This window comes from Falco naumanni, chromosome 5 (genome assembly GCF_017639655.2).
Source record: "Falco naumanni isolate bFalNau1 chromosome 5, bFalNau1.pat, whole genome shotgun sequence".
NCBI lineage: Eukaryota > Metazoa > Chordata > Aves > Falconiformes > Falconidae > Falco > Falco naumanni.
In genome coordinates this window covers 2,839,352-2,857,455 of record NC_054058.1, presented here as the reverse complement: position 1 = coordinate 2,857,455, position 18,104 = coordinate 2,839,352, and the positions used below count along the sequence as shown (strand labels likewise).

Below are 18,104 nucleotides of genomic sequence, written 5' to 3'. Positions count from 1 at the left end.
GGAGATAAAGGTGATGTTTTCATAGTTGTAATCTTTTCACAAAATCCATCCTGTGACACAGATACAACTGACTAACCTTCTGGTTGGTTTAATTGGTTAGTGGTGTGATTGAATTGTTTGACCATTCTATTAGTTAATAATTTTGTTAAATACATGGGTGCTTTTTTAACTGATAAATTACTCACCTCAGTGGGATAGGTCTTCTGCAAGAAAACCTGTCCTATATTCAAGTTACACGCTAAATCAATTTTACAGTTGGTTTATGTAATGGAGTAACGCCAGCCCACAAGCATCTGCTCTTAGGGTGCTGCATATTCCTACTCAAACATGTACCAGTCAGTGCAGATCAGATGACAGGACTCCTTCAAGCAGCAATGCTACTTCTGCAGCACCCCACAATTCCCAAACATTTTAAAGGAGAGGCTATAAATGGGGATTGCTCATTTCTATGTGTGTCTCTTAATAAAATGGTGGATGTGAGACCATGGGTTCTACTTAATAAGTATAACCCCTTACTTTAGTGTTCATTTCTGTGTATAGATTGCTCTTAGTCATGGAAAAAATCAATTAAATGGTAAAAAAAAAAAGTTAAGAGTTGCTTATTTACATAGCTTGCTGTCATTTTCTTCTATGGAAGAGTTTTGGTTTTGAGAAAGGTGCCATATGTTATTTAATAGTTTTACTTGCCAGAGGATATTTGTTAGCTGCTTGGCATGCCTTGGCAGGAGGTCCTTTATGATATGACTTCTTCAGTTCTTCTGCCTTGCCAGGAGGAACAAATCAGACTGTAGTCCTTCCCGTTGCAAAAAGATTTGATCTGACGTGACTAAAGAATCACCCAAATTAATGAAGAAAAACGTGTTACCTCTGGGCCTTCTGGTCCTAAGAATTTAAATACCTGCTGCAGGTAACACTGGTCTCAACTCCAGGACTTAGTTCTAATGTATCTGCGCTTTTGGTTCTCAGTGAACACACAAGACTTTCTCAAGTCTGTGGATTCCATTAGTACTAACCTTGAAGAAGAATGAGAGGCATCAGATGTGTATGTATCATGTAGTAAAAATGACTCATGGAATAAGTGAGTTGTGAGATGCAAAATTTGGTCATGGATCATGCTTATGAGAAGTTCTGCCCAGTGACACCTCTCCTATGTGTGTAACCATTCACTGGCACCTTTGGCTTCCAGCAAAACATCCACATGTACGTGTGCTCTGACAGCAGCCATTCAAGATGGAGTATGGGTGTGACATGAGAATATCAGTTATATACTAACTGATCTTTATACCAGTGACCAAAAGGACCTAGAGGAAAAATCTGAATCAGGTTGTAATATTGGAAAATGGACATTTTCTTCAATCTGTGATGGAATAGTCCAAGACATGTAAATTCCATGTTAATAATGTATTATGCTGTCATGGAAGTCTGCATCTCGGAACCTGAATTCGAGTACTTAAAACTGGGCATCTTAACAACTGATCTATTTTATTTGATTTTGTTTTTCAGGATAATGATAAGTTTTGGAATAACAGGATGTTGAAATACTCTATGAAAACCTGTTGCATACAAGTGAATACAGAACAAAATATCTTATTTCACACATACAGATTTTAAAACCAGGATTAAATGTTGTTTTCAGAAAGAACGTTTTTCTGTTAAATGTTATTACTGTCACACTTTCATAGCTTGATGCACATAATTCTGATTCTACTTGTTTCACTCTAGATCCCAACAGACAACCAAACTTAGTTTTCATTTTTCCCTTTTATGTATAAATTAGGATAATCTGGCACATCTGTGAAGGCCCGTGGGAGATCCAACATGCTAGTAAGAGAAGAGATAGTGAGTGGCTTTTATCCTTGAAACTCATGATGTCTACTCTGAGGTATTCAGATGGATCAGTATTAGTCCCCCCTTTTAATATCTCTAGAGGTACTCTACTCTCCCTGATAGCAGAGTCATTATTTTAGAAAAAGGCAAAATAACATAATAAATTCCATCCAAATCCTGTACGATAGCTACTTCTGCTGTATGTCCTGGTAGTGTACACTGGTATGAAAAGATTTGATGAGGTAAGGTTGTACTCCTCCGTGCTTGGCAGCAAAGCACAGAATTTGCAGAAGATGGGCTAAAGTGCCAAGAACATGTGCCAAATCATCATATCTCTCCAGCTCCTTCTGCTGGAAGGACCTCACCGCAGCTCCCAGAATGTTTGAAAACCATCATCAGTCAGTGATAATGCTGCTATTTAAGCATCAGTCCTTACTTCAGGGCAATTGGCCAGACTGAAGCAGACGGCACAATTTCTCTCTTATTTTAGTAATTTGTGAAGTATTTCAGGGTGAACACTTATGCAGATAAATGTGAATTATTGGAGAGTGCTTTGTTTGTTTGGGATATGCTGAATTAAATCATCTACTTTGTTAGGATGTTTCCTAGAAAACTGACTTAGCATGATATTGATGCTGAAGGGTGGACACCTGCTTAATCAGGGCAATGCTAGTGTAATTTTCACTAAGGACAATCATTAGCTAGTGCCAGGGATTTATACTGACTATAAAGCTCAAGTTAAAGGGAAAGCACTTATCTGTTAAAACTTCCACTCAGTTTGAAATCCCCAGTGGGTGGGTGGGTTGGTTTTGGCGCTCACTTTGTTTCCCCTTACCTTAAAACAAGCAGTGGGGAACAATATTCAAAAAGAGTACCAGAGAGCAGTCATTCAAAATGTACCAAAAGATTATCATCAGCTCTTAAAAATTATCCTACCGTATATCTTTATTGCGTATTTTAAATAGTTTGTTTAAATGATGCACAGGTTTTTTGTTGTATTATCGGTTGTGATAGTAGTCAGGACTACAGTCTGGCAACAAGTGGCAGATAGTGTTACTCCATTTTTTTTCTCTACCTTGCTGTCCTATAATGTAGTCATGGTGGTTTATACATGGCTTTTCATCTGTAGATACCAGTACACTGAGATTACTGTCAAGGGAGATACTGTATTCTTCTGTAAAACACTATCTCCAGCTTAAAAATAGGGAAATGAAGGCACAGGGAGGAAAAGATACTTCTATTTTTTTCCCCCTAAGGTTGTTTCGTGGACCAGTTGGCAAAATCGGGAGTAGAGATTGAGTTCAAGGTCTTTAAAGTTTTAACCCTCGAATATTCTATCTATGGACTTTACTTCCCTGAGGCCTATTTTGGAATTGTTTACTGCAAGTCTCATCACCTGTGAAAGGGGAAGAGCCTGACATTTACCTGCAGTATTTGTGGACAATTGGCATTTTTTTTTCAGGAGTTTACAACGTGCTAATATAGTCATATATAATAAGCAGTAGGGCTTTATGTTGTAAAATCTTGTTTCTGATTGTAATCTTGATGTTTTGAATACATATGAAGGTGTTTCACACAACATGGTTGTTAATAATATATTTCATATTATTCTCTTCTTTTGGTTTACTTTTTATCTTTGGTAATTTTCTGGAACAGCAGTTTCTTGTTAAAGTCTGTGGCTCAGATGGGAAAGGCCATCACCTAAGTTAAGGAGATGGCAATTTAGCATGCAGAGAAAAAGACCCAAGGAGAACAGGTGGAAAGGTACATTCGCGATATATCTGGACAGCAAGCTATTGCTGCAAAACAGTGTCGATGCTGATTCCGAGTGAACTAGCTGGGTTGCCAGAAGCAGTCTGACTGGTTTTGCTGGGACTGGGGATTGGACTAGGGAATGTAGTTAGACTTGGGTAATTCTGCATGGCACTGCATTGTACTGGTGTTGATGAGACAGAGAGCAATGGTTACATGTGAGCTTTTATGTAAGTGTGAAATGACTCACTCTAAAAAGCTTTTTCTCAGATTTAAAAAAGAAAGTCTGCTGCAGAACTGTTACAGACCATGGTACTAAATTATTAATTTTATAATATCTTGATAAGTACAAAAATCTAAATTTTGTACTTACCAAGATACATTAATGTGTTATATGAACTAATAATGTGTTAAAAGAAATTTAACTTGCATACTGCTGAATTTTTTGTGTTAATTCATGTACTTTATTTTGCAGGCAAAATACCAGGCAAGAACAGATCACTCCCAACTGCATGTGTTTCAGCCTGATGATGTGGGTACTTTAATTAGAACAGTGGAAAGTCAGCATGAATTCTTTTGTTTTACTGAAAGCAGGAAGAATTGAGGTTAATTAAAGGTTAATTATAGTTTAATTGGTAGTTTGTTGAGGGTTTTTTTCTCTTTGCTTCTGGTGATAATGGGAATGTTAGAATCCTTGACTTTGATGGCAACAGATTGGGCAGGCCTGGTGTTGATTGCTACTGCCAACATGAAAGTGGTGCTGCGGTTCTGCAGCTCCAGTTCTTAATCAATGAGGTAAGGACATATGTACTCAGATTCTTCTGCACAGATTTAGTTGAATAAGTCGATTCATGTATTGTAATTGAGTGATATAACGTTACACATTGACGAATTGTGCCCACAAGTAAGTGGCATACATCCAGAGGACGTTTACCCTACAGCCTTTTAGAAAATTATTTATGGGACTGCACACAGGGAAAAGTATTACTTTCATATACATCAGTATAGAGTACTGAATAAAAGGCAGTCAATATATTAATGTTTGAAGACAGATGTAAAATCCATTAAATTACTAAACATGTTGCACAGTCCCATGTCAAATAGAAATTAATAAATGAGCTAAAACTTTCTATGGAAATATAGCGATGGTTATTGGCTGAAAAGTCAATAGTTGGGGATATGCTACTATTTGAAGCAAGGAAAAGCAACTGCAGGGATCATCAATCAAACCAGCAAGCTCAGTCTTCGCAAATAGTTTGTCAAAATCAAGTTTAGATGACATGAAGAAACAGTGACAGTTTATAGCTTGCTCTGTGCAGAAGATGTCTGGAGTGGTAATAGGCAAGAAAACTTCCTGGAGCATTATAATCTGGGTTTTTCCCAGAACCTCATAACCTGGCCAAATTATAAACTACTCATAGTTTAATTTTATTAGAAGGGAACACTTCAGACAGTTTCAAGTCCTCTTTCTAAGCCTGGAGATCTTGGAGTTTCTCAAGGAAAGACTTTTTAGTTTTGTGGGGGTTTTAAACCTGAGAAATATTTATTCTTTCTACACCTGTTTGGAGAAAGTACCTAAACCACAGAAACTGAGGAGGGAGAACTGAAACCTCAGAAACAGTTAGTCCAGTAGAATTCTTTAGAGGAAGGCAGGGATGAAAACAGGGAGGGCAAGGTTTGAATCAGTGTTCTTTCTTTTCATTAGGTGACCAGCAGAACCCCTAATACATAGGATTAGATTGATTTCTGAGGTGGACGTTCTGTCTGTCATTGTTTTAAACTACTTGGGAGATGAAAATTAAACCACGGATTATACTGTATTAGAGAAGTCTCACCTTCATTAATTTCATTTGCATATGTCAACATTGAAGAACAGTTGCTAGGATTAGGAAGGAAATCCAAGATGCAAAAAGAGAAGTTTATCGATCAGTCGTAGGTGGTATGAACTGATCTTTTCAGTTAAGTTCTCACCTTTCCCCAGAAGAAAGGATTGCTTTCTCTTTGGCCAACATCTAGTGCCTCTCTGCCACAGTAATACACTGATCCCTTTTTCCTTTACTTATGTCCTTAACACTCACATTTTGAAGTGTTGTCTGTTCTCGGTTTCATACATCTCTATGTTTATGTGGAAATACATAGAAGTTTACATGTGACCTTAATACAGAACTTTTAATTTGCATTTTAAATTGATGGAGTTTTAATTTAACTTTGGCTGATCTTGTACTAATTTAAACTATTTACATTTACCAGATCAATTCAAATTGACTACGGTATTTTTTTTTTCCTAGAAAAAAAAGCAACCATTTTTTATAAACTGTATCGTTTTCTACATGTAGAACATTAACAGTGAAGATCACTTAAGAATAAGACAGAATCTGCAGAAGAGTAATATGCTGTGCTCTTTTTTGTCTGCTCTAGGGTGCTTTGGTCAGTGCAAGTGCAGATGATGCACTTCATTTGTGGAATCTTCGACAGAAACGACCAGCCATCCTACATTCTCTGAAATTTAACAGAGAAAGGTAAGACTATATAACAGTAAATATTTCATTTTTTAAAACCACAAATGTTCTTTCTGGATTTCTAATAATACATGCTTATTGGTTGGCCTTTCTGAAGGTGGATAGTTTTGTCTTGAATTTTTTTCTTCCACTCCTCGAGTCTTGTTCCCATTGAAAAAACCCTTCACTTTCTCTTTCTGCAGCCTTCTCAGAACTTGAAAAATTTTGCCTGCTTTTTGTCAAAATGTTTTTCATTTTACCTTCTGTTTACATGAACTGGTGTGAACAGTTGTGTGTTTGTTTTTGTCAGACCAGACACAAGCACTGTGATCCTTTCGACTGATCTGTTGTTCAGTACCAGCCAGTTCAGTACCTCAGCTGGCTGGATCAGGGAAATAATTTTCTTTATCTTGAAAGGATTCTATATTTGTAAAATACTGGAAGTTTAGCATAAATGAATTGTGAATTTGGGGAACAGTGGTAAATGTGGTTGTAATTTTCAAACTCAAACAGAAGGTGAGCACCTTAATCTGTATTTAGTCACCCAAGTAAAAACTGATGCAATATTATGGTGCTTGAATGCTACGTTTTTATTAAGAACAAGTTCTGTGTTTCTAGTCAGGAATTAGGTCAGTAGTCAGAAGACCAAGATTCAGTGCATAAATGCAGCAGTTGGCTTTTTTGTGAATCCTTGAGCAATACAGTTATTCTGTACGTCATCTTTGGGATGGATTCTTTAAAAAAATTTAAAACATAGAATTAATACATAGTATGGTTTTGACTGGAAATTTAAGTAATACTGTAATTCTCTTAATATATATATTCAGTGTTTATTAAGGTGCAGCAAGTTCTTTTAGACATTTATATATTTGCTTGTGCAGTGGTGAAAGGTATTAGTACTTTAGCAATAAAGTGAAGTAAACAAGTAAACAAGCTCAGCAAAGCTTCAGCTGCAGCAAATCTGAAAATTATTATGGAAATAGACTTTTTCTTTGTTGTTTGTTATTCAGATACATATTATGTTTGTGCTTAAATGTCACCAAGTTGCAAATTTTGTTGTGGGAAGTACTACATAATAACTTAGAAAATATACATCCTGATTCCAAAGAGTTTATACCCCAGAGCAAAAGTATATCAAGTGGTTTGGGACAGCATGAGATAAAATGAAAAAGTATATGTGCATTTTCTAACTGCTTCTGGACAGAAAATCATCATTTTACATATGTTGAAATATTTGAATCTTGGTATTCTTATCAGGTAGGTACCTTATCCACAATTTGTCATCGATAAATCTAAATATTGTAGGCGTTATTCCAGTACATCATGATCTAGCTCTCCCAGCCAGCAACCTTCCACGCAACCTAAGGAATCAATACTTAGAAGAGTGCAGTGTCTGTTTACCTGTTTGCCTGTCACTTCTCTTCAGAGACACTAGTGTGGCATCTTGGTCAGAATTTTATCAGAATTTCTCGATAAAATAAGCTCACACACATTTAGGCTTTCCTAAGAGTAAATAATTGTCATTACCTTTACCTAAATTTTCTTTGGTTTCTGCCAGCCTAAAACATTGGGCAAAATGTTTGGAAGCAAGTTATTTGGGATACTGGAAAACTGCATAAATCGCATTTTGTGTAATGGAATTTTTGAACTGAGGTTTAAATAGGGTCTGAGGTTGTAATTATTTGTAATAAATGCATAGCTAGCTGTACTGCCTTTTATCAAAGTCTTGTAAGTTGGGAATAAAAAAGCCCCAACTGTTAGCTGTTTTATATATATTTTAAGTAACTGGTACAATCACTGCCATTTAAATATTTTTTATTCACACATCAAAGGCTATGAGGCAAATATCCTGATAACACTGGTATATAATATTGTCCAAAAAGTAAGTCCAGTTTTAAATTTAAAAAGAATTTTCAGTAAGTACGAAGAAATAACTTTATAGGCAGTTCTTTTCTTCTCAGCATTCTCTAGCACTGCCTGTAGTTTTGGGGGTTTTGTATTCACGCACTTGGCTGCAGAATGAAATCTCCTCATTTTTATTGTATTTTCTTTTAAAATACATATCTATTAATTTCAAATCGTCTAACTTTCAATTTTTTAAGTTTGATTACACATTTATTATGTAAAACTCAACATAAACCTCTGGGCAACTAACAAAAATGTAAGGCTAAAACCCTAATTAACCCTCTCATTAATTTGGAACATTTTTGTATATGTATGCCTAACAGAGTTAAGTCTAGAAGACTGCTTCCTTTTCTTTTTTCTGAATATATTTATTGTATTAAAGCATAAAAGTTATCGATTACATGATGTTCAGAGAAACAGCAAATAACGGTTGCCTTAGCTATAAGAAATTTGTGGCGAAATGGATGTAGGGGGAAGTTGGGAGGCTGATAAAGCAATAAGATCAAAATTTATTTTCTTCAAGAAATTCAAAGGTCTGTCTTCCAAAAATTAATGTCGTCTTCACTGTTGGAACAGTTGAAAAAAATTATTTTCATCCTCTCCTCTCCTCTTGCATGGGGAGGTTAAGGGAAGGCAAGATTCATACTGAAGAGAGAAAGATTCTTTTGTCTTATTTTAAGTTTCTGACCCAATGAATAAGCTCGCCTTGGTGTTTCTTAAATGAGGAGAAATGTTTGTTGACAGAGAATAGGTTTTAGTGTGCTTTCAGAAAACAGGAAGGTATTGGAAAAGGCCATATAGGGAAGTGTTTACATAGTCAAAGGCTAGTTCTTATAAGAACACCATTTAAACTTCATTTTAATTATTATAAAAAACAGCTTTTATATAGCAAAACATAATTATGCAGATGCATTTTACCTATGAAAATGGAGCATGTGGTGGCTTCATGTTTTCCTGTTTGCATGTCTCTCTTGAGAATTTATAAAAATTGTAATTTTATTCATACAATATGTTTGTCTCCTTGATATGCTGTTTGGTTTAGATTTTTATTTAAAAAAAACAACAACCTGGCAGATTTACTTCGTGAAGTGATGCAATATAATGCAACTTAAAATTTTAATATTTTATCTGCTTGTGATGAGGAAGGTAATTGTATTAGTCCACATTCTTGATTAATTTGTCTTCAATTAATTAGCTTTCATGTAGAATCAGTTTATTGTGAGTTTTTAAAATATTTGATGCATGAGCCTTACAGCTGTTAGATTGTGTTAGATGGATGAGTGTTACTTAAGTCTTTGGCTGTTACTCAGTGCACCAGTCTTCATGTTGTTAACTGTTTAATTTGGAATTTGCTTCTGTTTCTTGACATTTAAGATTGCGGTATAATGGACTAAAATTTGCCCTTAGCAGTGTTTCTGTGTATGCTTGTGCAACTACTTGAGTCAAATTTCCCCAAGTGTATACATATATGTATTCCCCCTTTCCCTCTCACAAAAGTAAAAAATATGTTTGTTCTTTTCTTCAGATATTGTTAACAACATAGTTGAAAAGAACAAAGATCTCTTAAGTGCAGCACACTGGTTATCTTTCACTCACCGTGTAGCATTCAGCATTAAGACACTGAATGGTTTATGAATAATAATTAACGTACAAAATGCACTTTTGTAGCTGTTAAATCATAGTTTGCAACCTCTCCAGATTTATTCTTTTCTTCTTCTGACCTGTTGTTAAACTAATGATGATGCAACATTAGCAATATCAACTCTGATAATGCACTTGCTCCTTTACTGTCTCTTTGGAGCAAGTGCAGAAGGAAAACTGGGAATTAGAAATGATGGCAAACTGATATTTTGTTCTACAGTGTAATGCTCTGGACTTTTTAGCAAATTACATGGTTTTGCCTTGTATAAAATATAAGGTTATCACCTTAAATTTCTATTGCTATAATTGTAATGTAATACAATGCAGTAAGAACCTTCAAGAAAATATAAATATAAATGTAAGCAATGTGTTTCAGTGCTTGGCCCCATACCAAGAGCTGTAATGGTAACACAGCTACTTGTAAGACATGTTTAACAGTAGCATATGGTTGATAATATATCATTTGCTGTTCCATTTACAAGTAGGTTGGACAGGTAAAACTTTTTAACCTCTGCAAATACTCCATCAGAGTCTCTTCAGTACTATTGAAGATTAACGTTATGGTGATATTCCTTATGTTAGTCCCTGCTTTTCCTTCTTTGATGGCATAGGAGATGCCAGATTCACCTTCAGTAGACGTTTTACCAAAATTAGTAACTCAGCTTCTGGAACAAGACACCGTCTTTATCTGCTGCAGAGAACATTAGGATGAAGCTAAGCTACTGGAAACTATTACAGGCCTTAATTATTTCAATATAGTCAGAGCAGACTTCAGCAAGTATAGCTTTAAATATACAACATTTTAAATAGTTTTCTGCGGCGAATGAAGAGACGGGACGCAGCTTGATGCAAGCAAATGTCAATTTATTGTACAGAAGCACCAGTTTATAGACACTTTCAGAAGCTGCGCGTTTTAAACAGATTGGTTCTTGAAGCTAAGCCTTGCATACTAGGCAATCCCTCATTGGTGGTTAACTGCCATCAATTAACTGCAAGGTGTTATCTTTCCTTGGCGCCATCCTTGGCGCCATCCGCCCCCCACCCCCCTGTGCTCTGCAAACATGCCTCATCATGTTAATTGTTGTCTAGACAAGCTCGAGCACATTCCCCTCAGCTAACCGATTGCCGCGCATGGTCCCAGTTTGCAGACCGCTCCTGCATCTCCCCCTTCCTGTTGCACAAAAAGAACCTTTGGAACCGAACAAGTAAAAACAAGGTATAAGTAATAGAACAAATAAAAAAGCAACTGAGACATTATCAGTGTCAAAATAACCCACTGTCTCTGTTCCGTACAATTTTACAATTTTCCCTTTTTTGTTTTTGCACAGCTAGTACCAGGTTTGCCATGTTCTGCAGGGCCCTTGCAAACATGACAGCAACCAAGGTAATAGCAAACAAACAATACTGCCAATTGATTGAATGAATGCCAAAAAAGGCTGAAGTTTTCTCAGATTTTGATAACGTGTTGCTGCAATGGGGCGCCTAAAATCCACGCAGCGCATACCATCAAAATCCTCACAGCCATATCCTTGAACCAACAACAAAAAGCAGTGGCAATTTTGACTCGCATTCTTAACTGCCTACCAAACAACGTGATTTAACTCTTTAATGCTTTCCCTGCTGTTACTCCGGATAAGAGAAGAACGGCTGCGACACGTTCCCATCACAGCCTCCCACTACATCAACATCTACAGACAGACAATTATCGACATTCAAAGTGTAAACAATATCATCTTCTTTTGGATTAACATTATACATAGGTGGAAGGGCACACCAAACAAGAACTGCTTCAGTCAAAAAGTTGAAAACATCGCATGCCTTCTCTGAACATACCTCTGGGGTCATTCCCTTCATTCCCTCTCTTTTTTATGCAAAGAGAAACACTTTTACCATAACAGAGAAGCCCCTATTTACATCTCTGAGCCAGGACGCAAACCGCAGCTGTATGCTCCACCAGGCTCAGGGCAGAAATCATTCATGCAGTTACGTAGCTATATATCTCTACAAGCATGCAGACACCTATGAAACACTAGATAACCATGTTTAGCTTTCCTCCTCTCCTTCACAACACCTAGCTGTTCTCTCATCTCTTGTTAGGTCAGCCATTCCCCATTTTCCTCTCCTGTATATCTCTTCAGACATTCTCTATCCTCCCCTTTTTTGCTTGTTAGTTGCAAGGAGGCAAAGGGTGTATGTAGCTGGGTGACCATGACCTGCTTTATGTTACAATCAACTAAACGCTGGATACAGAAAAAAAAGCATGGGAGACCTAAGGCAAACGTCACTAAGGTGGTTAAAGATAATTATAATAAATCCTGTAATACTTTTGAGTCATGGCCCAAAGTTTCCCAGCCGTGAGAAGAGACCAAAGGCATCCCGCCCCTGGCTCTGTTGCAGATCTTTGTTTTAATCTTTTGAGTTTTGTATACTTTTGTAAATTAATTCACAGTGGTCACTCAGATTCACGTAACACATCCTATCAAAGTCTTCACACTTGTGTCCCTGTGCTAATAATAAAAATCAATAGCAACTCGGTTCTGTAGCAACATATGATGGACAGAATCAACATCTGTTAATAAGCCAGAAAAAAAAAGAACAGTATTTGTAGTATTACTTTGTTTAGCAAGCCAGCAGCCTGATTTACTAAGCAAGTTAAGAGCGTGTACTATTCTTACAGAAGAGATTAGAGAAGCAAAAATCTGTTATGCTGCATTCCAGAACTCAGCCTGAGAATTACAGTCTGCTGTGAGTTCTGCGTTACAATCATTTGACACATGTTGGGGTTGCGATTGTGAAAGTTGCCCATTTACAATTTTCATTGGCATTATCACAGCTAGTTGTTTTAAAAGCAACCCTTGAGCTTCCTGATGTTCGACTTGTTGCAAAATATTCTGAAGCCAATCGATCAAGTCAGTATTAAAGTTAGTGACTCTCTAGGACCCTGCAAGACTGTGGCAAGACTCCCGCATCCGGACTGCCTTAATAGCCATCTCATTCATTTGCAAACAGTTGTCCCTGGGATACCTTGCCTGAGTCACAGAATCGGCACAGTTAATTTTCTCCAGCCAACTGCTCATAGTTAACAGCAATTCCCCGATTAAGGTTTTCAATCAAGGCCACTACACATAGCTCACAAAAATCAAATAACCACATCATATACTGTATCAGTTAGTACCATACAAAGCAATGACTTCCAATCATGCAGTGTGAGCGTATAAGGCTCTGCCATCACTTCAAGAAGGGACATAGCAAATGTATTACGAATCCTCCCTTCCCGCACTGCTTTGCTTAACCCTTTAACAGCCTCGTATTGCACAGGCTGCCACTCTGCAGGTTGATTTGTCTGACAAAATACTGAACATGCCATAGCGACTCCCAAATCCCATCACTGAAGTGTTTCCCACTTGCATTCCTGCCACCAATCCCTCAGACTCCCTTTCACCCTCCCCAAAAATACAATCAATGCATCAGGAGAGACAAGGGGGTGGGGGAAAGGTCTAGCTCCTTTTCCAGATCTATAGGACCTGGATCAAAAGGCTTATCAGTGTCAATGGAATCATTGTCCGAGTTGTCCTGTTCCCGTGCTTGGTCCTGTGTTGTGAGGGTCGCTGCAATCAGTGACAGAAGCTTTGGGGGCAGAGGAGGTGTGGACAGAATCTCCATCGCTGACTGTGTCTTGAGAAAAGTCGTGCTGTCGGTGGAATTTACAGCTTCCTCTGGTTTAGCACCGTTAGTAGAATTAGTCCACACTTGGCAAAGAGTAGTCAGAATTTGCCACCAAGATGCTAAATGCATTCCCGACACGGAGTTCCCCTCCGCGGCAGCATCATACAATTGGCTGCTGTATGTACACACTTTCATTCTTTCAAAGTCTCTAAAGTTTCTTGGCTGCTCACCTGTCTCGATGAATACAGGTGTTATCCTCGGGGTTTAGGTTGTCCGCCTGGTCCAGACAGCAAGACGATCGTTCAGCCAAGCCGTCTCCTCCGGAACACGGCCCTCTTCACGAGCTGTCTTTTTTATCGACCAGTTCCGTCCTTATTCTTCCAAGGCTTCGGAACACCACCATAGGGGTCACCATTTGAGGAGACTGAGGCACGGACTCCCTGATCTGACTAGAAGGCCCTTCATGAGTCCATATACGTCTCTTTCTGGGGACGAACCCTGGTTCCCCATTACGGATTTCCCACAGCTCACCTCTCAACTCCGGAGGGATTTCTGGCCGGCTCCTGCTTCCTTTCAGCAGATCATTCAAAGTTCTGTGGGATTCGCTGCATGTCGCTCAGATAGGCGATTCGAGAGCCCTTCACGTCAGATCCTTAAACGCATCACGTCGGGGTCACCAATTTGCGGCGAATGAAGAGACGGGACGCAGCTTGATGCAAGCAAATGTCAATTTATTGTACAGAAGCACCAGTTTATAGACACTTTCAGAAGCTGCGCGTTTTAAACAGATTGGTTCTTGAAGCTAAGCCTTGCATACTAGGCAATCCCTCATTGGTGGTTAACTGCCATCAATTAACTGCAAGGTGTTATCTTTCCTTGGCGCCATCCTTGGCGCCATCCGCCCCCCACCCCCCTGTGCTCTGCAAACATGCCTCATCATGTTAATTGTTGTCTAGACAAGCTCGAGCACATTCCCCTCAGCTAACCGATTGCCGCGCATGGTCCCAGTTTGCAGACCGCTCCTGCAGTTTTCCCATTTAAGATTGATGCAACTGGGATAGGAAAAACCAGCAAGGATTACAGTGTGGAGTCCAGGTCCTTTAGCCCTGCGTGCACTAGTTTCACGTGTGAGCACGTTCATCTCCTGTCGTTCTGAAGGTGAGCTAGGTTGGTTGTGTTGAGTGACATGGGGCATAGCCCTCCTCTTCTTTCAGCCAAGGCTCACTGGCATGTCACAAGTGAGCCAACAGCACTACAACTGACATACTCGGCACATGTGAACACAATGTACGAGTTCTGTTGAGTCTTTAAATCCACCTGCATGCACTGTGCACCGCTGCCACGACAGTACCACGTGCCCTTCTGCAGGGGCATCACCAGGTGACAAAATCTGTGTAACTGGCTCTGATACGTAACACTTTCTTCAGTGTTGGGTATGTTGGCACAGAGGAAGAGGAGCCTTGACTCTTATATCTGAGATTTTGCAGTATTTAGACAAGATAACTGAGAGTATTACAGCAATGCTTGCAAGCAGAGAAAAAAAATAGGTATTTTTGGATCTGATGACTTTATTTTTGTGTGTTGGTCTATATTCTGTCCTGAGAGTAGCTGCATCTTTGTCTGTCTGTCTTGCTGTATCTTTGCAGGTCTGTGTTGTTAAGACTTCACCTTACCAAAACGGCACCAAGAGGCTATTGAATGAATACTGGTGCGGGCTGTGCAGTCTCAGCAGTACCTGCATCTGTTTACTTGTGTGTTAGGGACTTGTGAGTTACTAAATTTAGATTATCTGTCTCATTGACTGTTCAGGGAACTGAATTCCTGTGATAGCTTGCCTGCTCATAAATGAGCCTCCTGGTTAATATTGTATAACTGCAAACTCTGTTTTGTTTATGTACTTTCAAATTAGTCAGAGATCTGTCATCAAGCATGAAAGTAGTTGATAGGTTCAGTGCACTTGCACAGCCATGCTATACCATAAACTAGATCCTGATTAAATGGTGTGGCGCAGCATTTAGCTATTCCAGAGAACCACAGAATTCAAATATAAAGCAATCTTTCACCATACAATCCTGCCATGGTTTATGGGAAGGATTTAAATTTTCTCAGGTTGATTGTTATGGAAAAGAATGAGGAAAGCAAAACAAGCCCTGCTGTTGAATGGTGTTCACATCGACATCTTGATGAAGTTTTAACAAAACTTTCTTGTGCAGTATTTTTGAGGGATTTTTATGTTTGTGTACTGCCAAGTGTGAAGATAGCACAGATTTCAAACACGTAAGATAAATACTGAGTATGTGTGGCATGGTCTTGCATCAGAGTTTATCACTTCTGAAAGAACGATGCTCAGGAAATTTAATAAACAATTAATGTTGTTTACATGGAGTTATTGAGCTTGGAAAGATTCCTGAAGCTCATAAAGAACACTTCTGATCTATAGGGCTGTGCCTTAGTACCGCAGGGCAGGAAAGTGAATTTTGTCAAATGTATCCTCAGAAAGACAAAGGACTGGATACAAAGTTTCTTCGGTGGGACTGACCCAAATCACGTTCATGTAGTTACCACACACCTCTGCCTTGTCTGTTAAAAAAAAAAAAAAAAAATTAAAAATTAAATTGTTACATTCTTTTTCCAGGTCTCACATCATGTTATGGAAAGTTTCATAGTACACTTGACCTGTAGGATCAATGAGAGCCATAAGCTTGTCCTGGAAAGGTGATATGCAACCTAGTTGAAATGATGAATGTCTTGGTCATAATTTTCATTTTTTTCTTCAACAAGCATTAGCTAAATAATAAAAAAAGAGGAAAAATACAAAACGTAATTAGCTTGTTGATACCAAGAATCAGAAGTTTTGATTGGATAGATTTATGAGATTATGCAATTCCACTAAAGTAGAATGAAAATTCACGTGATCCCTGAGATCTTCTTTTCAATAGATCTTAAATCCGTGGGCCTTCTGGTGGATTGGAGCTAAGGGACCTCCTCAGTCTCGTTCCCTGACAAACCAGACAACTCATATACCTCCTTTTATATGATGAGCAAGCCGACTATGTTTTGAATCAAGAGATGCTGGTCGCTTATGATGCCAGTAGTAAAGGCACTCAGACTCTGTAAGTTATCGTTCCAAATGCTTTTTATTAGAGCTAGCCCTATAAAGAATGAGGGAATAGTGTAGATAATCTTGCATCCCTGTAGATGCTGGGAACCCCAAGTTGTGGATCATCAAACCGACCCCCCGTCATCAGGCTGCGCAGACCTCATCCATCAATAGGGCTACCCCATTTTGGTCGTGGAAGTTACTGTAGGATTTTCCTATAAGAAAACAACTTTTTTCATTATTTCTGCTATCAAACAGAAAGGCCGTTCACACTAAAACTTCCTTCCAGACATTTAGGTAAAGGCAAGGCCAGAGAGGTGGTGCCGTTGCACAGCGGGAGCTGCCTGCAGGCTCCTCTGTCACAAGTTGGCTGTGTTTATCGTGCGGCTGGTGCCACACGCCCAGCCTGGAGGCCACGCTGGACATGCAGCCCAGCCACACGAGGCACGGGCTTGTGCCAGCTCGGGTTAGCCGCTGTGTGGGTCACGGGCTCCTCCACATGTGGCAGCCTCCCGGTCAGGAGCATGGCACTCTTACGTAACTATTCAAGCTTAAGCCCACTCCTCCTCCTAATTGGGAAAATTGTTCCATGCTAATTTCGTCCTTCTGATGGCAAGAAACCTTCCAGCTTCAAGACTAACTTTATTTTTATGGCTCTTTTATTCCCATTTATTATCATATCCTGGGACCCACAATATCATGTATTTTAAAGATTTTGTCTCTCCTTTGCAGTTAAAAAACTCATTCATATCCATTCACAACCTGCTTTTTTCTTTATTTTTTCCACTACAAAAATCAAGATTCTGTGTTTTCCTTTATACATTTGTGTCTTCGTTCCCTTTTCTTTTCTCTAGCTTTCTTCTTGTATCTGTTCTCTCTGAGCTGATTATTAGACAAGGAAACATATTCTGGATAGGGTCCCATCTGTGCTGCGCTCGGTCATTGACGTTACCGTTTTCTTTTGTAATCTCCCCAGCAATGTTTACTGATGCATACCATAATGACATCTTCCTTTTACGCGGCTTCATCTGATCAGTGCTTGCGGTCTTGCTGTGATTGACTAATACACCCATTACACTCCTTCACTGATGAATAGCTGGCTGTCAGGGAATGCGCCGCTTTGCAGTGCAGCCCTTCAGGAGTGGAAGCAGAGTGAGACAACTGAAATTGAAATTATCTTTTTCCATTGCTTCTGTATCATGGGTTCCAACTCTAAAGTAGAATTTATTATTCTTTGGAGTTTTAGGCCTTGCCCTTTGCATTTTAAATTTCACTCCATTTCTTGTACTCTACTTGTGCAGATTGTCCTTCCTCTCTGATCATGTGTCCCTAAAAGGTTTCATTAGTATTAGTACCAAGATCATATGAGATTACAAGATCAGCTGTAAAACTAATACTTGAGAATCCCTCAAATATTCAGTAAAATACTTTCTTTTTCAGTAAAATTAAGTGGAAAATAGACATTACAAACAGTAGTTTTCATAAATGCTGTATTTAATTTTGACATGCTAGTTTTCCTACAATTGGAATATTCTGGAATAGCCTACCTTTGGTAAACCTACCTTTCCTATTTCACTACAACTTTTCAAAATTTGTCCTTTTGAAATGCTAAACCTCGGTTAGTGTAAATTTTTAAGTATATTTGAGCAAGTAGTAATAACATCATGGTCACATTATAGATGACAATATGGCTTAACTTTATTTCTTCAGCTTTA

General features: G+C 38.6%; 1 protein-coding gene across 4 annotated transcripts in view; it reads left to right on the top strand.

Annotated features, from left to right (window-relative positions):
• The window catches only part of STXBP5L (syntaxin binding protein 5 like), a 209,063-nt gene that overhangs the window by 70,914 nt on the left and 120,045 nt on the right, over window positions 1–18,104 (top strand). For all 4 annotated transcript variants that reach the window (XM_040597097.1, XM_040597095.1, XM_040597094.1 and 1 more), the window contains exons 3-4: window positions 4,293–4,374; window positions 5,998–6,098. In XM_040597097.1, coding sequence (XP_040453031.1) covers window positions 4,293–4,374; window positions 5,998–6,098 — 183 coding nt within the window. The remainder of the gene's footprint in view (window positions 1–4,292; window positions 4,375–5,997; window positions 6,099–18,104) is intronic.